The 23,410-nt window shown below is 36.1% G+C and overlaps 1 protein-coding gene across 1 annotated transcript in view; it reads right to left on the reverse strand.

The window, feature by feature from the left end:
- ABCA13 (ATP binding cassette subfamily A member 13) overlaps window positions 1–23,410 on the reverse strand; it is a gene marked incomplete at both ends in the record, with an annotated part of 196,115 nt that overhangs the window by 61,608 nt on the left and 111,097 nt on the right. The window contains 5 exons of the mRNA XM_082329177.1: window positions 4,303–4,411; window positions 9,883–9,970; window positions 10,949–11,067; window positions 12,667–12,739; window positions 14,363–14,609. Coding sequence (XP_082185303.1) covers window positions 4,303–4,411; window positions 9,883–9,970; window positions 10,949–11,067; window positions 12,667–12,739; window positions 14,363–14,609 — 636 coding nt within the window. The remainder of the gene's footprint in view (window positions 1–4,302; window positions 4,412–9,882; window positions 9,971–10,948; window positions 11,068–12,666; window positions 12,740–14,362; window positions 14,610–23,410) is intronic.

The raw sequence follows: 23,410 nt of genomic DNA on the forward strand, positions 1-23,410 counted from the left end.
AAATCTAGGTTTCTTTATCCCAGACATTTTATTTCAGATTAGAATAAAATAGAGTAGAATAAAATAAAATAGTATGTATAACAAAAATGGAGGTAGCATATATATATATGTATGTATGTTTTTTACAAGCTCCTCTTTGCAGGCATTTAAAATTTATGACAAGATTTCTGTTTGCATAAAATGAGACATTACTATTTACTGAAAATTACAACTTATATTTTATGGAGAATTTCACAGGCAAAAGAATTCACAATTTTTTCCTCATTAATGATTTATATTTTACTTTCCCCCACTAACCAGACATGGCTAAGAAGGTTCCTACTAAATGCCATTTCACAAGTTCCTTTGAAAAGAAGTTTAAAGTTACAATTTGTAAAGCAATCAGGAAACTATACAGTAACTTTCTACCAAAACTCAGCTGAAAATGGGTTTCTTGATCCCTTCAGCTCTTTTGAAGAACTGAATCTGAAATAAATGAGGATGCTATATGAACACTTACAATGAGCCCTAGCATGAAAGGTTTTTAAAAAATCGATGACTTCTATTGAAGTCCTAAGATGGGGCAGCTGCGTCGCACAAGGCCTTTCTATATTCATACATTTCTGTTCTTTGAGTAACGGTGTAAGAACTTTTTTTGGCCACTGTACTTTACAGACATCATTAGAGATGACTAACACTCCTTTTTTCTTCGTATAGCCTTACCTTAAAAGGTAGGTAATAGTCCTTCTCCTGTATTCTAGCACGATAAACACATTCTGACTCAACTGTACACAATTAGGTGTGAAAAATAACATAGTTTTACTTGATCAGAATTCCTGTCTTAAACTTAAGTAAAAAACGTTGCCTTTTGGTTTTTTTATTTCTCTTACTTCATTATTCCATTTTTTTTATTTGCTCACAATTACATTATCTAATTAGGAATGCAGCATTTCAGGAAGAGATTTAAAAACATACAAACATCATTCACGTAAGCTTGAACACCAAAACCAGAGCTGGAGAGTTTTGACAAAAACTCAGTACCTCTTACCTTCTCTGTTGAACAGTTTCTCTCGATTTTTAACATGTTCATTTTCATTATCTGTCACTGAATTTATAACCCACTAGAAAACAAAATGTATTTGTTTTCTTTTCCAGTGAGACAGATAGGTTACATTTTTTTTTGTTTCCCCACAATAGAAACACAGATTTACATGATTATGAAAGCTAGAGGTGGCTATCCACATGGTACAGAAGATAAGCTATTTTCATACAAGAAGTATTCCTGAACTGCTCTTCCAAAATAGACATCTGATCCATTAACTATGATGAACTGACATAAATCAATCTGGCTAACTTCTGTTGCTCTATTTACACGCACCTCCAGCTGGCACACACATTTTCTTCAACAACCATACCACTCTTTACATGAAAATTACAAGAAGCAAACATTGCACCTTTCCAAGCATCCTCCCAGATAACTTACTGATAATCCCATATGGGGGAAAAAAAAGAGAAATCTCTCCCCTTGCAGAGAAAGGATTTGAAGATTGTATTACAAAATATTAAAAAGAAAGTATTTTTGATCACCAAATAACTACCATTTCCTGCTCCTGCATGCTCAGGATGATCAACAGTCAGTAACTTGGACTGATACAAGAAAAACAATCATCAATTTTTTTTCACAGGTTTTTGAACAGATACAAATGTCTCAGGATATAAATCAGCGCAAGGTAGTATATGTCCTCTGTATTCTTGAGTACAACTTCATCCTTCAAACTCTCATACAAAATCCTAAGTCTATATTCCCTGAATCCTCTTGAATGGAGAAAAGACGTTAGACAAAAGCATTTAGCCTCCTTCTCAGGTCCTTATCACCAAAACCTATCACAAACTGGGACCAGTACTACTGATCTGCTATGAAAGTTACCAGGTCTGTCCGTGCAAGCAAAGCAGGTAGAACTAGGCACACCGTCTCTTAACGACTCTTCCCTCCTCCAGAGAACTCGGGAGAACTCCAACTGGGTTGATGCTCAAGAAATACCCACAGGATGTAACTGCTAAGTGAAAGGTTCTTCAGTATTTCTATGAGCATTTAAATAAGCTGTTGTTCTCTTTCAAGGTGGTTTCAATATCATAGTAGTTGCTACTCGGTTTACATCCACAGTATCCTCTTGAAGTAAGTCTCTTGCAGTACAGCAAGATTTATTTTTTGTGAAGGAAGGAAAGACTGTTTTCTCATACTCCCTTTTCAAGGGTCAGATTATTTTATGTCACTTAAAAGTAATACAGAGACACTGGTTCTATTGACAGGAAAAAGTTATCCTATGGAAAAACAAACCATGTCACCAATGCAAGGCAGAATTACAAATCTACATTTCTGCAACATCCTAACAAGCTTCCTTGCAGCAACTTCCAGTAATATTCTAGAACTGACCTTGCATATAAACAGAGTTTGCAAGAGGAAAACAAAAAATCAAAAAGAATAGATTTTGGTTTTGGAACACAGTGTATAGTCTTCTGACTGCTAATTTCCAGGACTGCTTATTATTATTTTGATAAGAAAAGCATATAAATACTTCTCCATCAGAGCAGTATCCTCACATAAGAGATCGTTAAAAGTCAAAGTGAACTGATCTTAAGTGCCCCATATAGCATTGGAAAACTGTTGAGTTTTTTATAAAAATAAAATATACATATGTATTTGTCTCAACGCATATACACACATACACATCCATACAGGTAGGTAGGTAACGTCTCTTTCTAGGATTTCTCTGACAGGTTTCTCTGCATTATGTCTCAAGAGCACAACCATTCCATCTTTATTGCACCTCTCCAATAGATATTTACATAAACAAACTGCTTTCTAGTTCATAAACTCTACTTCTGCAGAGACTTAGCCAACATGTTCTGCCAGAAGATTATATAATGAGCCCATATTTGTATAGGTGACAGTCCAAGATTTCAAATATTTATTAAGCACAGTTTTGCTTATTATGTTTCTGTGTCATGCAACAAAATAAAATATAACATTTCCACAATCCTTGGGACAACTATCATTTTCTCCACCTGTAATCTGGATGGTAAGTCCCCAGTTCTCGATGATGGATGTAAAAGTAAGGGTGCTTAAACATTTAAAGTTCCAGAATGGGATATCTAATCCTACAGAAAACAAACTAGCATCAGTACTATCCATGAAGTGCAGGAAAACTTGAATTGATCTCTTCTAAAAATTCTCATTAAAAAACCTGATTTCATCTCTTTCGAACTTTCTGCAGAAATACATTACTTTTGATTCATTCTCATAATTCATTTAGAAAAATAAAACCCCAGCCATCCTGAAAGCAAGCAGTTATTCTTTTTTCATTGACATTCTGGAAACTTTTCTTAATGAATTTCTGTTTTCAGATACTCAGGATTCTTTCCCCCTTTCCACTGATTTTCGTCTTCTTTCTTCCTTCTTCATCATAAACACACTGAAAATCATTTTACCATTACAGACAACATTCTACCTTTTCAAAAACTCTTTAAAAATAGGTCATAAACTATTTTTAAATTTCTCTAAACCAAACTTATTCCTCTTTAACAGAATGTTAAGAATGAAAGGAATTGTAATGAACAGAAGTTAGCCTGAACTATCAAGCCCAGATTTCAACATCCTAAACATTCACCTGTGTTAACAGCTGATTCTTTGGCTGCAGTCATTTTTTAAAAAGTCAGTTTGTAAATTTTTAATTTTAGCTAGTTCTTATACAGTTCAGGGATATCTGAATCAGAGAATTCAGACATCAAATATACTAAACTCTCTTGTGTTATGTGCACTAGTAAGATATACCAGCTTTTCCTGTTCCTTGAGTAACAGGATGCTATGGAACATCACGTTGCAGTGTGAATTTACAGGATACTCTGGGTTTACCCTGGCTATTTTCATAAAGAGATAGATTAAAGTGACAAAGAATTTATAAATTCATACTCTGTTGTGCATTAATCATCCCGTTTAAGCAAGCTCTAGCAGTTGTTTCACAGGGACTAACAACCCAAGTGTAGCAAACCGATTTACACTTATTCCATAGGAATGTCCTTTGTAAGAAACTCATCTGGCACAGTGAGCTATAAATTCAAATTTTACCTTATTGTGTACTACATCCTCCACACAAACAAACCTTCTGTTTAATTAAAAGTTCCACTTTCAAATTCTCCCAAGAAATGTATGACCCTGCAATCCTGCTTTATAGTATGAAAAAATTTCATACTTAAAATTATTTTAGTTTATTTAAAAACTACTTTTCAAAAGATATGAAAAAAGACTTAAAGAAGGACTATTACCATACTGTCTCCAGTCCACATTAGGAGGTAAATTCAGCCACAGAATGAAGTTATTGAGTTCATTTAAGTAGGATGGCAGTGAATGGAAACCTTTTTGGCTGTACCACACCTGGAAGAGAGAATGGAAATTGTGAATCAAAAATTACTTGAATCTGAACGCAGATCTGAAAGTTCCCATACCTTGAAGAATTGCATAAAGATATTTAATTCTCCTGTTATGACACCTGTTTATAGAAGAATGTGAACTAGGCAGAACAGAATCAGTTAATTTGTACAGGTCTTTCAACAGAGTGCAGCAGTTTGTTTTCTACTGTTGGAGCGGTACACCTATGATAATTATTAAATCGACATTCTCTGATTTAATGGAACACTGTGTCCCTTCCTTTACACACATTTGGTTGAACAAATGGAAGAAAAACAATGCAAAAGTAACATTTGCCAATTTAACTGAAAATACAAAAAGATGAGTAAAACTAGTATCACAAGTGGAGAACATTATTGAAATTCCAAAAAGACTTATCTAAATAATACCTTCAAGTGACACACAGCATAAAATGTCTAGGAATAGAATATCCTAGAAAGTGGGGAAAGAAAGAATCAAAGAGGCACTGTTTACAAGGTGAGCATGAAACTATTCCATAAAGGAAAAAGCCTTGTCTCCACCTTCAACAAGCAATTACCAGTGGTTTGTTCAGCATGGAGGAAATTAATATGAACAAACTTTAAGGCAGACAAGGCAAGCCAGTCTCTCTATGGAGCACAGGGGAGCAACTCTGCTGTAACATATGCTTTATCCTCAAATCATGCAGAATCACCCTGACTTGATAAATATACTCAAAATTCACACTTCCGTGTGCTAGAATCATTGCTGAAAGCCTGATACGTACCAAAACCGAAATACTGAGGTTTGAGTTTTGTTTTGCCTTTGGAAATCGATTCCATTTCTATGCCTCATTACTGTTAATCAAAGTGCCTTTGAACCCACATTATCCATACCGAAAACTAGGTCAAAATTATTAAGTATGTTTGTTTTCAGTTTTAGTGACATGTTTAAAATCATCTTTGATTACTATCCATTCCTCACTCCACAGCAACCTTTCATCTCCCCTTTTTGTTTATACAGTTGAAAAACTCTTAACCTTTCCCTATTTGATATCAGCTATTTCCTAATCTGCATTTTGTACATCTCAGGTTGATGCTGAGCAATTCTCACTTTGTGTCTGGATTCGGAATCATACTGTAAAGTGCACAGTTTTTAATATAGGTCTTTCTTGCCTTTACACCCTTATTTTAGGATTTCAGTTTTCTTAGATATTTTCTAAAATTACCATCTATACATTTACATCTTCAAAACTTCCCTAAAGATTCTTTTCTCATCACTCTGATGTTGTTCTCATCTGGTGCTCTTCCATATATATGTGCCTTTTCTTGATACTGTTGTAAAACGTCCAGATATTTTTTATTTATTTATTTACTTGCAGATAATTATGTTTTTTCTTTCTTATAGTATCCAGCTACAATCCTTACTTGGACACTAGTTCCAGACTTTGACTGTTTTTCCTGCCATGTTCTTCTCTGTGTTTCCCAGTGCAGGTTGTCTAATCTTCAGCTTGATTTCTCTCTCTTCGTAATTATTTTCTTCTGATTTATTTTCCTGACTACTTGCTTGTTTGGATCTCCACGCTGTACTCAATTGTGAGGCAAGGTTTACACCACTTTAATTGTCCATTCAATTTCCTCCCATCTATCCTATATCATGCTTTCAAACACCACTCTGAGCTCCACTGTCATTTCTCCTAGGCCTCTCACCCTTGAATCTTCTTTGCCATAAACTCTATTAGTCATTATTTAAAAAATAAGCAGCTTTGGTCTACCACTGCTCTTGCTTGCATTCACTTTCACATTTTCTACTCTTCTTTATGTGGTCTTCACAACTGCTTGAAACCTCAACAGCATCTTTTGTCCCCACGTTTAAAGAAAAGAAAAAAGAACAAATCCCAAACTCTTTCCCGCTTTGCAAACTCATGTGCAACTCCTTTGTTCTCCTCCAGTTCAGGTCCCAAAAATTACTACACAAACTAGATCTCCCATTCTTTAATCAACAAGAGAGTTCTTTAAAGAAATTAAGCAAAATGGAACCTAAGTGTCCTGAGGAAAATTGCAAATCTTTGCATTGCTGGATGTCCTGCGCAAATAGCAACCAGAGCAAAGCAACATAAGTGATCAAGGGTAGCCAGTGTTTTTCACACCCCCACACACCCATTTCTTATTCCATCTTTTTAAAAAAGATTTGTGCTGAATAGAAAGTTATACATACATAATGAAACTCCACTGCATTGTGTTCATTGTATTGAAAAAAAAAAAGGCAATTAAGAAAACAATAAAGCAAAATTCTGATGACACATCCTCATTTAATTAAAGCAGGGGAAAGGTCTCAAGTATTCACAGAACACCTTAGAAATATAATAATGTGACCAATATTCAAATGAAAATACAAAAACCACAATAGAGCATTGTGTGTAACAATACATTTCAATATCCCACACATTAATTAGAATTATTCCTTCAAGCTACATTATGTAACTGAATCAAACCACCAGGAAATAACCAAATTGAAGCTGGATATTTAATTGTTTAGAATCTGGCAAAAGATGCATTTAAGGGTGTTCACTTCATCAGAAGATATATTTAAGCTCTTTTTTCTAAAGTCTTGTGCCTTATTCTAAATTGATTGCGAAGGTAAAATATAAAAAAGTGAAAATATTAGTTCCAGCTGAAATATCTCATATTTCTTGTGTGCTACACAGGTAGCACATGGAGGATAGAAAAGAGATGAGCAAAGGAAAAATATATAGATTAATATAATCAGCTTTCATTTTCATTATTTTATCTTCATGGTTGATAAAATTCCTTCCCGAGGAAAAACATGGCCCCTCACCACATTAGATATGAATTCTGTAAAGACATGTTTTACACTATTTCATACCATTTTTACCTGCCGTTAATATTCCACACTAATGTTAGACTGACTTTTTCACTAACCTATGGCCTGTCAAGAAAGGGAGGGGCACAGAAATCCGTAAGCATTGCTGGACCAGATTCATGATGGGGAAGCAGAGAAAAGGGGTGTAAGACTGGAGAGATGTAACTTCCTCTGGACACTTATACTATTACTGTACAGTAAAAGCTTCAAATCCCAGCCTTTGAAGGTGGAAAAATGCACACTTCAGAATGCCACATAAACAGTACAAATTGCTTTTCAGGACTATTTAAAATTACCACATGTTCTTCCTATATTTAATTATGTTTTAAACAACAGCAACTATGAAATCATTGTGGAACACATTTTGCCCATATTGTCAAAGGAAACCAAAGAATATACAGTCATGGAAACACAAAAAATTTGAAGAGTTGTGCTTTTGCCATGTAGCAGTGATCATCAATGAATGTCAATAATCAATGGTTTTAATCAGCCACATTTGTCATGTGATAGATATATTCTCTCTCGTGCCTGCACACATAATCATACTCTGAGTGCATGCATATACCATGTATGCAGTATATACAGCATGGTATAATTAGGTAAAGTAAAATAAGTATTGGATAGGTAGTTTTAATTTGAACTGGAAAAATTGTTGGCTTTTTAAGTGGAGGAGAATAACGTATAAAGATTCAGAAATTTTCTAAAATGAAATTAATCGTACAGTAAGTCTCTTCAAATGCAAATTTCTCATTTTCTTTCGTACAAGGCTATGTAAATGGTCCACTCCCTGTCTCATGAACAAACCTGAAAGGTCAAAGTAAAAGTCTGGTCATTAATTACTGAAAGGTTAATGCAATAATTTGACATTGCATCAGCTGAAAGCCACTTCCAGGAGGTATTTTAGATAAAACAGTGCCCTTTATAAATCTACTCCACTATTTTCTTTGGGTCTGAAATATGAAGCTCACTCACCAACAGTATAACTATAATTTATCCCTGTGCTGATGGCAGGTGGAGCTCTATGCCAAAGACATTTAAAAAAAAGAACCCTGACAAAAACCACAGTGCAGGCATGTCAAAACAAGAGTCTAAAATGATTAAAGATACATAGGACAAAAACAGCGGTCAGAAAAACACATCTTATTGCAATCCTCTAGGACTTCAGGTTCCTAATGAAGGATTGATGGAAGTGGAGTTCAAACCTATAAGAAAACTGGGCATAGAAGGGAGATTACAAATGACCAAAATGAAAATATATATAAGATAGGGTGTGTATATAAGGTAGAGAGATTTTTAACAAAACTACATGGAAGAGGCATTGCAAATAGGCAGTGATTTTGCAAAACTAAATGTGAAATTATATTGGATTGGAGAATATCTGTATGTTGTTTTAATACATAGTTGTTTTAACACTTTGTCCAAAAATCGATTTTGGGATAGAACTTATTTACATCATTCCTTCTCTTCTTCTTTTATAAGAGCAACTAAAATCTAGTTTCTATACCCCTATAAAACAATTTAAAGGCAGAAGCATCTTTCTTTAATATTCTAATCTGGAAAGTCCACAGCTTCCTCTTAACAAATCTGTTTTGCCTCGAATACAAAAATAGAGACCACTCACTGATATTTTTTAATACTCCTCCAAGACTGCTGTTCCTCTACTCATTACTGGTCTACATTTGAATGGATCTCAAAAGATCTTCAAAGCATTCCCAATGAAAATAAAATCCCTTGCACTGATAATTGCCTGTTAGCCTTTAGGTCCCATCCCAAGTTTTCACAGTATGGAGATACTGTATCCTTCCAGTGCATACCAAAAGGCCTCAAGGAAAAGCTCTTTATTTCAATTGTGCTTAGAATAATCCTTCTTTTCATGACTTCAGAGCTAGCTCCAGACAGAAAACACTGGTTCTGTGTAGCATTGCCAGACAGTATGATCTACTGTCAAGAAGAGATTCAGATTTCACAACCTGACTAATTTCAGCAAGGCACACTTTCTGTTTCTCTGGAATAAAAACGGAAAGTTACTCATATTTGAAAAGGCGATTATAAACACAGGGTAGCATATTTGCTACGGAGAAGCAGCTACTTCTAGAAGATAAATCTTTAATTTTTTTTTTTTTTTGGGGGGGGGAGAGAGATGTAGCAAAGAAAAGTATTACTTGCAGAAATGAAAAAAGCATCAATAATAACTTATTTTTGAGATGTTCAATGAACTTTTGTCAATTCTGACGTTGACTTTTTGTAGAAAACAAACAAATGAAAAATAAAGGAATAAGGAGCATCTGGGCTGACTACCTAAAAAAAAAAAGTTTTAAAGGTTAGCTCAGTTAGACTCTGAAATAAGTTCACGGGAAAAAAAACAACAAAAGCTGTATCATTTGACTCATTTAAAACTGCTTCTCAGAACACAGGAGAATACTTCAAGAATTATGAACAGAGAAGTGGACTATAATAGACAGAGGGTTTTTCTCCCAATTTCTAAATGCAAGGATTTTATGTAATGATTTATTATTTGCTAAGTGTTGTAAAGTCTGGAGCCTGAATAAGTAAGCAGTACATACATACAAATGTGTGCACATACATGCAACCCTTACCTTAGCCAGAGGCTTAGATTTGGCGTTACTCAATTTTTTATCTTGAAGTTCAAATGCTTGTCTCCCTTCAAAAGACCAACCACCGTAACTAGTAATAAAAAATAAAGTAATAACAAGTCACCTGCTTTAAGTTTAGCAGTCTTTTCTTGCAATGATAAAGTGGTAATATCTACATCAATGCTTTATTTTTCAACTGAAAGTAAAACTTCACCCCTCACAAACCCCTTCTCTGTTAAAAAGGAGGAGTTCAATATAGTCTTGAATCAGGTGAACATTACTGCTCTTTTCTAACAAAGGGATTCCCTCAGATAAGAAATTTTACTTTCTGAAAGCTGAAATCCCTGAGCAACAGGAGGGTTTGTGAGCAAGTGAGGTATTACTGACTTTCAGAAACATCTTAAACAGCTTGATTTCTTACTACTCCATTCATATTCTAGCTCAAATCTTTCATCCTAAGACTGTTACCTCTCTTTTTATCAAATCAGATAACCATTTATGCATTAAAAAAAAGTGTAACACTTTCTTCTTGATAAAACCATACTTGGTCTAGTATTTGCACTTTTGTCAAAGGCAGTGGTTGAGCTGTAAAGGCACGTAAGTAAACCTGAAAATACAGATTATAACCTCTGTGGTGGGTATCACAGAATATGAAGTCTTGCCAGGGGGATACCAGCCCTTTTAGTTCAAAGAAAAGATTAACTGGAGCATGTCCACCTCTACTTGATTGAGCCTCTGAGGATTGGAAACTATATTGTTCATATGATTTGCATGTGATAGATAGATAGATATGTTCTTTCTCTGAGATGCTGAAATAAGTCACTGTGTGGCAAGAAGAGCCAGAGTATGCCTAGAGGCAATTACCATGCAACTACTGGAGGAAGCTCTGAGAAGTAACCATGAAGGGGATTCCATACTACCTTAGCCTGCCTCTATGCCTTGATAGCAACCAACAGATAAAGGCAACTACTCCTTATATTCTTGGTGATGTAGGTCTACGCTTTGGATCAGGAAGGACTATGTTTTTAATACACAAAGGATAAACAAAGGTTAGATATTTTAAGGTTACCTTGCTTTGTTGGAAGGCCTCACTAAATATTCTTCCACAAGGAACCCTGAAAGATTGTACAAAATATGTCCTTTCTTATTCTTCACATAAGGAGCAGAGGTATTGAAACTTCGGCACATCTGAAAAACAGTATACATAAGTAAAGCACTCTTAAAAATCAGTGGCACTGCATTTAGCCATATTTTTGAATTTTTAACTAGATTTTACAGCATTGCGTTTTGACTGGATTCGCCTTTCTCAACTTTGATAACTTTTCAATAAATTAGGTGTGGGTTTATGTTTATAAGGCATCTCAAATAATTGTGTCACCTACGTATTAGAACCACAATTGCATTCTCTTGCAACCCTGTCAGTCAGTTTTGTTTTGAAAACATCAAAACTTGTGTATAAATTTAGAAAGATTTACAACAATGAAAAAGGCAAGACTGCTATTCACTTCTTGTGCCTGCAAAGAAACACAAAAAAGGCATCAGATGAATATGAGATGAAAACAAAATTCTAATTAATGAAATATGCTTCTAAAAATTTCATTGATGGACAGCAGAGAAGAATAAAGGAAGACGTTTTCTAATGATTCAGTGGGATATTTTCACAACTAAAGAAAAGGAGACAGATATTATGATCAGATATCTTGAATGCCTTATAAAGTACATTATGTATATCAACTGAAAAATTTTAATGTTCATTTGACATCTCAACCCTACACAAATTAAAATTCACTCTCAGAGATTCTGGTTTTCCGTAGCTCATAGATACAGGTTCTGCCTCCACTGTCAAGTGACTTCTCTCTTTTGAGCTTTCATGGTTAGTGGACCTCTCCCTGTGTGAGTTCCCATTCCCACTTTATTAAGGCTTCTCATATTTTAAGTATACTTCTTACTAGTATTAGAGGCAAATTTGTTCCTTGCCTAGCAAAGTAAAAAATTAGTTTCCTCCTTCCACTTTTCCCAAAACTCTATTGCTATATTTCAGATGCAACTCTTACTCTAAATATTTATGTATTTATGAGGCAGAGAACTTATTTGATAGAAAGGTCCCATCCAGGGAAATATATTTGTCGCTTCAGACACAGTTTCACATTCTTGTTTATTACTCAACATCAGAGCAAGTCAGCAGGAAAACTCACTAGTCAAGGTGATCAGAAATTCATGTCTTTTTCAAAATCCTTTCTTTCTTCGAAGGCTGTTTTATTTTCAAATACACAATCCAAATCAAAACCAAACTCTAGCAATTAAATCTCACTCACATGTAGATTCCTCCCTGGTGGCTTCTATCAGCTGCGGTCACCTGCCCTTCCCTTTTGAAAGTAAATAGTCTTCCAGATATTATGGAAGTGTTATGTTTTAACCTTGTCTTACATAAGGCTTTTTATAAGTAAAGGCTATCAAATATTTGAAACAAAGTTGCATCTACTAAGAATGGTTTAGCCACCTCTGATTCCTGTTATTTCAGATCAATCTATAGCCATTTCTAATGCATATATACACACACATATATATATACATCAAAATTGTGCAAGCTCTTTCCCTGAAGACTTCAGAACACGTAGCCCAAACATTAGATGAAACGGAAGGAAATCTCCAATCATAACAAAGCCAGTACTCTGAGTTTATTTATTCATTCCTTTCTCTAGCCCCTCAGAAAGTAGAGTCAAGGTATTAGACATAATCCACACACACATAATTTTTACATACATAAGTAAATATAAAATGACATACCTCTTGTTCAGCCACACATCTGCATGAATCCTGGGATGACGTAGATTCCATCTGCCAACATGAATTATTTTTTCTAATGGGAATAAACATAACAATAGGAACAACCATTAAATGAAAAAAATACATTACTTAACAGAAGAAATCCACAGAGTAATGTAATCCACAGATGCAGGTCTGGCATCTTAAATACCTTTTTAGCATTTTATCACAGCCACTGCTGTATCTAAAGCTGTATCAATTTTACTCATTTGTATCAAAGTAGATTCACTAAAAAAATTTATATAAGTAAAGCAGCAAATGAGCTGCATGCCTTGTGTTTGCAGCAATAAGACAGGTAAAGCACGGTCACAACTCTGCGTTCCTAAATTTGGAAATCTAGAATGCTTCCTAACAAATATTGTAATCATTGCCTAAGCTTCATTGATATGGACACCAGACTTGATCAAAATCCTCCTGAAATTAATTGGAAAGATGTCACTGACTTTTAAGCAATTTGGATCAGACTTTTAACAATGAAACCTACTTATATACATTACCTAGATGACAGCTCCTTCATCAGAACATATTTGTCATTAACCTCATGCTACAAGAAAAGCTTAAGATAGTCCACATTACACAGAAAAAAAATATTGAATTTACAATATTTACAATTTACAGTTAAGGAACTAGTTATGTTATTCACAGTTACCCTTGTTCGGAATGCATGCATGTGTGGTCCCAATCAGAGAAATATCTCAATAGAATCTGAGAAAGGTTTCCTAGGTTATCATCTTCAGTGCTGTTCAAAGTGGGCCGGGGGGGGTGGCAGGGAGAAAAAAAAAAAAAAAAAAAAAAGAAGAAACACAAGCATTTTAATACATCTAATTCTATTAACTTTCAGGCTCAAGATCCTACATGTTTACCAAGAAATTAAAGGACTATAAAATCCGTGTGTAGGGAACATACCAAAACAGCAAAATTATTTCAAAAACTATATATGAACATGTAAAGAAAATTCGATACAATTATGGCTAAACAAATCTCAACGTCTCCCCATGGCCATCTTTCTCCTTATAAACATGCATTCTTAACAGTTAAATTCAAACAGCATCATGTTATGTTCATGAAGATATCTGGATATTTGTCCAGTAGAGAAAGTGATCTGTATGTGATACGCACTCAATACAGAATAGTTCGGGGCTAAACTATAGACACTGTACATTAAAAATAAATAAATTAATTAATTAATAAATCTAGTTGGTTTCGAGTCTGAGCATATAGAAACCAGAGGTTGAGTAAGAAGGGCACCAAGCTTTGTTAATACTGTGTGACACTTTCAAACCTGAGAATTATTTTGAGAAAATGGCTTCAGACCTAAGCAATTAGTCAAAATGAAACATGCAAAGGCTTGTTTAAATACAGTTGTGCATTTACATATAAATGACCGTGACTGGCATTGAAACAGATTACTCAATTCAAACTGCTCCAAAGTCTGTGCCGTTTCCTCCAGAAAATCCTTTGCACAATGCTTTTCTAATTTTCTATCTCCCTCATAATAAGCTATAAAAATATACCAAACATCTTAAAAATAAAGAGCTATTGTAAAGAGTAACCTGTTATTCTTCCTAGAATGCAAATAGCCTTTAAAATATGAGAACTCAGGCGTAAAGGTCCCAGAACCTTGGATCTTGATGATGATGATGGATGAGCCCTTTACCTAAAGAAGGATTCTGCATTGTCATGAAGTCTTGGTGTCAGCTTGAGAGAAGGATAATCAATAGCCACTGGCTTCACACTAAACAAGGCCATTGCCAGTGCAACAAAGAGGACAGGCAGCAGCACATTTGACAGACTTCCTCTCCAGTCTCGCCTAGTGTGGTGAAACCTCTTCATCAGAAGGGCAACAATCTGTGCGAGAACAAGACGGACTCCATGCACACTTGAGGCCCCCGTAAGTGAGATATCTGAGTGAGACAAAAAAAAAACCTTCTTGACAAACAGGGAAAATCAAATTAAATTTGCATGTGCTACATTTTCAAATATAGAACATAATAGTCTTTTTGACAGAAAAAACAAAACTACATAAACCTACAATGTTCTCCTGGATGGAATACCATAATCCCCCCCAGTATAATTGATTAACTCTTCCTATAAGGGAAAACAGATATTCAGCTAACACATTATTTCTATAGTTCCCCATACACAGCTAAAGGAGTACTGAATACCATTTTCCCATCGTCCTCGCGCTGGTACAACCATTCCTGTGCATTGCCACCTTTGCTCCTAGACAAATGACTATGACAAACATGGTCTGTATTAGCACTAAGGTCTTGACCTACCTTGACTGAAATCAGTGGCAACTTTTCCACAGAGATTTCAATGGGATATCTTCAGAGTATCTAATAGAGCACCACAGATGCTAGAGACATGGATTGTCATAAAAGCATTCCTTTGATTTCTCTGCTCATATGGGACTGATAAAATTTTCTATGTGTTAGTCAATGCAGTTTTCATAATCCCAGCTCATGGGCTGTCCCTCACATTCCCACGGGAGTGTGCCCACAGCTTATTAACAACTCACAAATCGGACATTTTCCTGACAGGCTCTCCCTGAATTTCATTTTATTGTTCTTTATTAGACACTTGTGAATCAACCAGTTACTTTGCCTCCATTGTAGACCCTAACGCCCTCTAGGTATGTGCAGGCTATTACCAGCTTCTTTGACTTGTGGCCTTGCCAGACTGAACGTACTTCAGTCTCTTTTCTTCCTTACAGCATAGCAGTGTCTGGTAGATTTACTACCACAGGTATTTGCACTGTAGCAAGACTGAATAACCTGTTTATCATAGTGCTCAAAGACATACTATAGTTTATGATCCCTTGGGATTTGTCTCTTACTACCTTCCTTTCTGTATATCAAGACCACTCTAAGCACCATTTCCATGTTACATTTTAAGAACTACTTGTATAGGAGCTTTCAAGTAACCTCAAATTAATTGTCCTTCACTTAGCACAGTTTTTTCTGGTTTACTAGAACTTTAATCCCAGAAGAGAGAGCTGTGGGACATATAGGGGTAAAAATTAATCAGAAAAAGAAGTTGAACTTCTGACAGAGTGGCCATTGAGCAAAACAGTTCAAATTCTGCACTCTACAACAACTGGAGTGTGAATTATAAAATTACAATTTCTTATATTAAAAATTATGTGTATTTTGCCATGAAAAGCTATAATCAAGTAGACACATTGTGGGAAACTGTGGCTTTTAGGGTTTGGGCCTACACAAGAGGAGGAAGTAGGGTGAGACAGCACTTCATGGTGACACAGAATACCTTGTGTGGACTTCTCAAGGCTAAGACTTTTGGAAAAAGGAAAACACCTCCAAGAAGAGCAAAAAGGAGGATCCAGGTAAGTACACGCTAATCATCTTCAGTCCCTGGGAAGGTTACAGATCAAATCCTCCAGAAAACAACACACAGGGTATGAAAAACGAGAAATGACTGGGAATAGGCAACATGAACTTGGAAATGTTGAACTGTGCCACCATGAATACAGGACTGGTTTGGTGAATGAAGGAAAAGCAGTGGATGCTGTTTACTTTGATTTAACAAATCCTGTGACATGGTCTCCCACAGTGTCCCTAGAGCAAATGGGGTGAGGAGGACTATAAGGACCGCTGGCCAGACTGCCAGGCACCACACTGCGGGCTGTGAGCAGCAGTACCGGCTCCAGCTGAGGAGCAGTTGGTGACTAGGACTGTCCCTCAGGGGCAACGATGAGGAAACCACTGACTAACAGTACTTGTTAACACACACACGTGTGCACACCTGCAACCTGGAGGGGATCTGCACTGTTTGGAGGCATCTGCGGGTGAGGCACTAGGGATGAGGAGAACCTCCTGGCAGCAGGAGCAGCTCTCCAGCAGCACCCAGGGACCCCAGTGGCACCAGGGACCAAAGTCTCTACTCAAGGAAAGGAAAAGAAGGAACAGGCACCAGCTGGAACATGGGAAATTCTGACTTGATAAAACAGGAAAAAAAATTTCACTGTGAGGGTGACAACCAAAATTCAAAATCAGACTGGACAAGGCACCGAGTAACCTGCTCTTACTTGACTCATTTGACTCACTCTTCCAACCTTAATATTCTCCGATTCTATCAGATTCCAATTAACTCTAAGTAATTAATTTTCATTTTATTTCGGGGGGGGGGGGGGGGGGGGGGGGGAACAGTATTTATTCTTTTAATTCCACAACCAAATGACATTTCTTTTTTTCCCTGAGAAAATCCCATAGCACAGAAATTCTGTCTTTAGGCAGTTCTGATCACAGCCATATCTTGCTAATTTGACAGCTAACACAAAAGGGACTTAGGACTTTGAATCTCTATGGAGAGAAAAAGTAGCTACAAAATTCAGATCCTGGTTCAGCATTCAAGTGCCCCAATCAAGAACGGTTATATTTTGGGCTTGGAACCTGTTTTTTTCTATAAATTGGACTAGTAGGAGAAGGCAATTTTAGTAAAAGAAGAATTTTTTTTGAGGCAAACTTTTTATTAATGTATTAAGCTCTTTGAATTATTATGGTAAGCCTTTCAATAGTTGACTCAATAAAGAAATTAAGACACTTGGAAGTAGGACAATTTTCAAGGAATGAGTGTTTTTAGAATAAAACAGATCCTGGAACTGTTTCCAGCTGAGCATCCCTGAAATCATAAAATATACCATCTCTCATTTATCAAAGTAGTGAAATGCCAGAAAAGGAGCAAAGAATGAGGTATTTGCCGTGGTCCTGGACCTGTTCATAGATTATAAGCACGACACATGAATGAAAGATGCTTCAAAATAGTTGCCCCTTTGAATCTCTGAAAGAGGACTGTGACAGCCACTTTCTGGGGGCAGAAAGGGAAATTGAAGCTGCCATTCATTCTTTTTTCTTGACAAATGGAGCAGAGAGAAATGATAACAAATTAATTCAGATTGCAATGGGAAGAGAAACTGTCATCCTGAATAAAAATAGTTGTCCATTTTGTCCAATATCCTGACTCTTACTCAATATTTCTAATGTTGGCCAGCCAAGATACATCGCAAGAAGATGCAATAAACCATTATATTAAAAGTATATGCTTGCCTCAAGCACCACTTCTTTTAAAATTATATGTCTTTTCTAAAAAAGCATATGTTTATTATCTAAAATTCTCATTGAGAAGGTGTCAAATGTCTTTCTGAATCACCTTAAATTTCAGTCTTTGTCACCTTGAATTCTGTCATTCCTTTGTGTTTCAGGTAAAACACAAAAATCTTGTTTATCTGCTTTGAATTTATTCTATTTGATGGTACTGGATATGCTCTTAAATCTTGCTTCAGGAGACAAGTTATAGAAGTTTCCAATCTATCTTCTGCATAAATAATCTCAACCTTTCATTCTCCTCTTATAAAAATCTTTATAGTCCTAATCACCCTCACCACTTGCCTCAAGTCCCCTTATATTACCATTGCGTCAGTCTCAAGATACATTGTGTTCAACACGGCTGTCTATCAGATGTGGAAATACTACCGATTTATACAGTAGCATTATGCATTCTTGTATTGATCTGCTTGTCTTTACGCATCACACCATTTTGTCTGACTGCAGCCACACTGTGAAAAGTAGCCTGCATTGGTCTTTCCGTAATTGACTCAATATGGCTTTCAAGATTCCCAAGGTATTAAATCACTCAAAAAAAAAAAAAAAGCTAAATACTATTCCTGTGTACACTTACCATTTGACTCTTCATGTTTCTTAATCCTACATGCATAGTCTAATTTAATTTTCTTTTTACTAGAACCTACAAAATTAATTTTTGCTTCATAAAGCTTGTAACTAATCCACCATGTACATTTGGTACGTATGTCAGGAGGCATAAAAGAAGCACACGTTTATGGGAAAACAATTTCTTATTACCAATCATAAAGGCTAGAAGACAAGACCAGCTGACGTCTCTGTTATGAAGTCAATTTTTATGCAGAAAGCTTATGAAAATATTCTCATTAATAATTTAGATCACAAAATTAAAAATCTGACCCAACTGTTAGAACCTGTCTTGCTTGACTTACAATTGCAATTAACCGCAAGAAGTGCAGTTATGTTCACAATTAAGTTGTACTTCCAATTCATGCAGACTCTCCTTTGTATCATGGAAAAGATTTTTACTGCTTTCAATTCATATAGTTAATATCAGGTATAGGGAAACAGAGCATAAGTCCTAAAATTTGGGAATGAAGATTTTGAAAATCCTTACCTATAGACTGCTCTAGAATTAGGAGCAGAACCAAATATTTTAAGAGTCTCTAACTGGATATCAGATGGTCTTTTTCTCCCCTTTTATGCACTCCGACAAAATAACATAATTCTAAACCTTTTTCATGGCACAATAAAATAAGGAAAAATGGGCTACACAATGGCTATGTTAATAGCCAGGAGCAGACATTTTCAATTCTGCCTCTGTCATTTTGGCATTTAGACAAGTCATTTAGCGGAGGTCCAAATTTTGGGAAGATAATCCTGGAACCGAAATACCCTGGCAAAACAGTTGAGCTATCTCACATAAAACTCATTGCATTTAGAAGCAGTATATATTTACTAGCTTATCAGAAGTTCTGTGCCAATAAGTAGTTCTAGGCTGAGCTAGTGATCTGACATCATTCTGCATTTCAGCATACGCCATACTGGCATAGAGTCAGTGCTAGCCCACCAATCTGTGCACAGCACTCCATTAGAAGGTATAAAAATGTCCTTCATCTTCTTACATATTTGTTTACTCATTATAAAAATAAATATAATATTGATTTTGTTTGCAGGAGGATTTTGAGGACTGGTTGTCATGTAGGGCACTTTGACAATGTGAAATATAAAGGGAATGCCTCTAGTCTGTGTCTCATACTATGATTGATTCTTGCTTATATGTAATAGGGTCATGAGCTGTCTCCATACAGAGCTGGTCAGAAAAATCTATATTTTGGGGGAAATCTCACAAGAGAAATTCCCTTCTGGCATTTTTAGATATACATCCCCCCATTCTCCCCCAGGGTATTTTTCATTTTAAGCACTGTGAATATTTCTTCTAAAAAGTTGATTTAAATTGTTTCCATCTTAAGAATTTCCTGTCCAGAAAAGCAAAGCTTCAGCAAAACTTGCAGTTCCTCCTCCCTCCCCCATACATACTGCTTAATCCAATTAAGCAACATTTTTTGAATGGAAAAGGTTTGTTGGGTTTTTTTAATTAAAAATTCAGCTTTGCATTCTGGGGCCCAGATTCCAGAATGGGATTCTGCATGGCCCTGAAGATCTTTGAGACAGAATAATAGAAATCTAGGTAACTGCAGAGTTCATCAGTAAAATTAACATATTTTAAAGCCAAATGTCATGGTTTAGCCCCAGTCAGCAACCAAGCACCACACAGCCACCCACTCACCCTTCCCTGCCAGTGGGATGGGGGAGAGAATCTGAAGAGCAAAAGTAAGAAAACTCATGGATTGAGATAAGAACAGTTTAATAATTGAAATAAAATAAAATAACAACAACAATAATAAATTGTAATGAAAAGGAAAACAATGAGAGAGAGAGAGAGGAACAAAACCCAGGAAAAACAAGTGATGCAACTGCTCACCACCCACTGACCAATTCCGAGCCCGTCCCCAAGCACCAATCACTGCCCCCAGGCCAACCCGCCCCAGTTTATATGCTGAGCATGACGCCATACAGTACGGCATAGCCCTTTGGCCACTCTGGGCCCAGCTGTCCTGGCTGTGCCCCTCCCAGCTTCTTGTGCACCGGGCAGAGCATGGAAGCTGAAAAGTCCTTGACTGGTGTAAGCACTACTCAGCAAGAACCAAAACATCAGTGTGTTATCAACATAACTCATCCTAAATCCAAACACAGCACTATGCCAGCTACTAGGAAGAAAATTAACTCCATCCCAGCTGAAACCAGGACACTAAAGCACTGATGTCTGTCACTCCACAACCTTGTGGAGAATCCCCTTCACAACTCGCATCTCCCAAGCCCTTTTCCTCAAGCCAGACAGTTGACTGATCAGAGGATTTCCTTCCTTTATCTAAGACATTCTTTTTGCGATGTGTTTAATATTTTAGCACACTGAAGACCACTGAAAGGACAGCATGAAGTATGTAACTAATTCCTATTGGAAAATCAAGAAAGAACCAACATAACCAGAAAAAGGTGCTGAATGCTCTCACCAAAAATCCCAACACCAAAACCTCACAACCCAAAAAACTGTCCCTAGAAAAAACTACCAGCAAACTTGTAAAGTAGCCTCTTTAAGCTCCTTATTTTTGTATATCCCAGAGAAATGGGTATGAACAAAAGTTCACTTGTAGGCAAGAAACTTAGAAAAAGAATGGGGCAAACTTCATTCAAAATACCCACCCTCTATTTAGAAGAAATCAATTCTAAAGTCAGGCCTAAACACAGCAGCTATGATCTACCCACAGCAAGGTGTAAGAAGCTGAAGAACTGGTAGGGCTCCATTGTACTTAAATCTCTTAGAGGCAGGAACACTTTACAGTACCCTCACACAACTGGTTGAAGGGGAGATATATCTGACCTTCACTGGCTAAACAAAAGACACAGCCAGGTAAAGTGCTTTTGTGCAGAAGGAAAAATGTAAAACATGCAGGAGTTAGAGGACAACAAACCTCCATCCATAAAATAATTTCCTTTGCTGTTTCTTGCCCCATTGTTAAGTGTTTGATCTTAGACATCACTGTTTGCATCCAGGATTTTCATTCAGGTTTGTTGCAGTGGTAAACACATTGTACAGACTCACATAAGGCACATAATTAAGTGGTAATAGAAAATGCATTGCTAGTATCCACCAGAGAAAAGCAAAGAAACAAGACAAAGGTATAGCAGGTTTTTGTCCCCTTCCTTACCGTTCTTTTATTTTAGTTTTTCACAAAGCACTATGACATAATCTGAAAAAATGTATAGTGCAACACATAACACATGTCAATTTGTTAACAAATAAATGAGCTGCAGTTGTCTTTTTGTTGGGAGAAGAGGAACAGTTAAAATGAGGAATTTTCCAGTCATGGTTTCACATGAAATATGACTGCTACAAACACTTTAAACACCAATCTAAAATACTCTGCTCCTCTTGCGCACTGACGCACCTTAACCTTACCTTCCATGGGATAGCTTTGGGGTGGCTAACTAGCAAACTGAGAAATAATTAAAACCAGGGCTAATTTTGGGGTACTGAATAACCTAACTGAATAGAACACATTATAGTTATCAAAATAATGAACTGAATAGAATACATTATCTAGCAGGGCTAAACATTTAGAAGTGAAAATGTGGAATTCACACAGCTTCAACACTGCAGACATCTCTGCAGCAAATGACTACCCCAAACAGACTGATTCCTGCCCCCCAACCTCTTCAACTTTTGTATGGATTACTAAGTGAACTTGAACAGAGTCCATTTGAATCTACCTCTTCCTACAGCATTCCAACATCAGAAAATGCTGCTGCAAAAGATCTACAAAATAGTCAGAACAGGAGATTTTTAGTGTAAGAAAGAGTCCAACTCAACATGTTTACTCATTCTTTCCAGACATACCATAGTCTCATCCACATTACGAATATCATCCTTTAATTTCAAGAACTTGCATTTTTTCAAAGTTGGAACATACTATTACCTATATTGTATAAACAAATAGGTGAGAACCATTAAATGCAAACCAAATTTCTTAGCAATTATACAAATTAGATAAAAACTAAAAAATTAGATCCTAATTTTCCTTTCCTTTACATCTTCACAAGACATCCATGACTATTTATAGTATACATTATAATTCTATCACGTGAACTATTAATTTAGGTATCCGTAATGGCCATACAAGGTACAAAGAAGGTAAGCCAGCCTCTCGAATTCACATATAACTAAAACTGAAATACACATAGCATTTCCTGACCGTTTTAACCTTCTATTTAATGCAAGAACACCCAGTCTCATACCACTGTAAAAATCCATTAAACTTTCTCATCACTCATATCACAATAACAGAAAATCCTCTAAAAGTATAAATGCCACACCATGCAACAGCACCTCGTGTGGTAATAGATAAGAATTTTAGAACAGATTCACATCACAGCCACTCTCTATTTTAAGGGTAAATTTGGGGAAGCAAAACAGTCCAAATGGCATTTAGCAAGTAAATATGGTAGGTAGAAAGTCAGTGAACTGAGACCTCTACTTTTAATTTATGGACCTGATTTATAACCTTACCTTCCCAAACCTATTTGTCTGTTTTATCTGCTCATTGCATTCAGCCTTAAAACTAGATTGCAAGCTGTCAAAGGTAGTGAGAATCTGTTTTGGTTTTGTTTTTTTTTTTTTTTTTTTTTTTTTATCCTTACTATTAGTCCATAGGGTGTCTGGAACACCAGGGCTTGACTTCAGACTGGGTTTCCAAGGTACCACTGCTAGTAAAATAAACAATAATAGCTGCCACAACAGCTAGGAAAAAAACCAACACCCTAGTTGCTGCTGAAGTGTTAGCTGATGTCAAAACACCACTTGTTGTTTTTACTAGTATGAAAATGGGTAGGCATGTAGTCATAACAGAAACTCCACTGAGCACATATTTATTTAGGAATGTAACACTGTTAGTGAATGGTACAAGCACCTACTCCGGTTATAAAAGCACTGTCACAACTTTCAATTAAGGGAATTAATTTTCTAGTACGAAATAGTCAGTTTTCTT

This window comes from Platalea leucorodia (assembly GCF_965183815.1).
Source record: "Platalea leucorodia genome assembly, chromosome: 1".
NCBI classification, from domain to species: Eukaryota; Metazoa; Chordata; class Aves; order Pelecaniformes; family Threskiornithidae; genus Platalea; species Platalea leucorodia.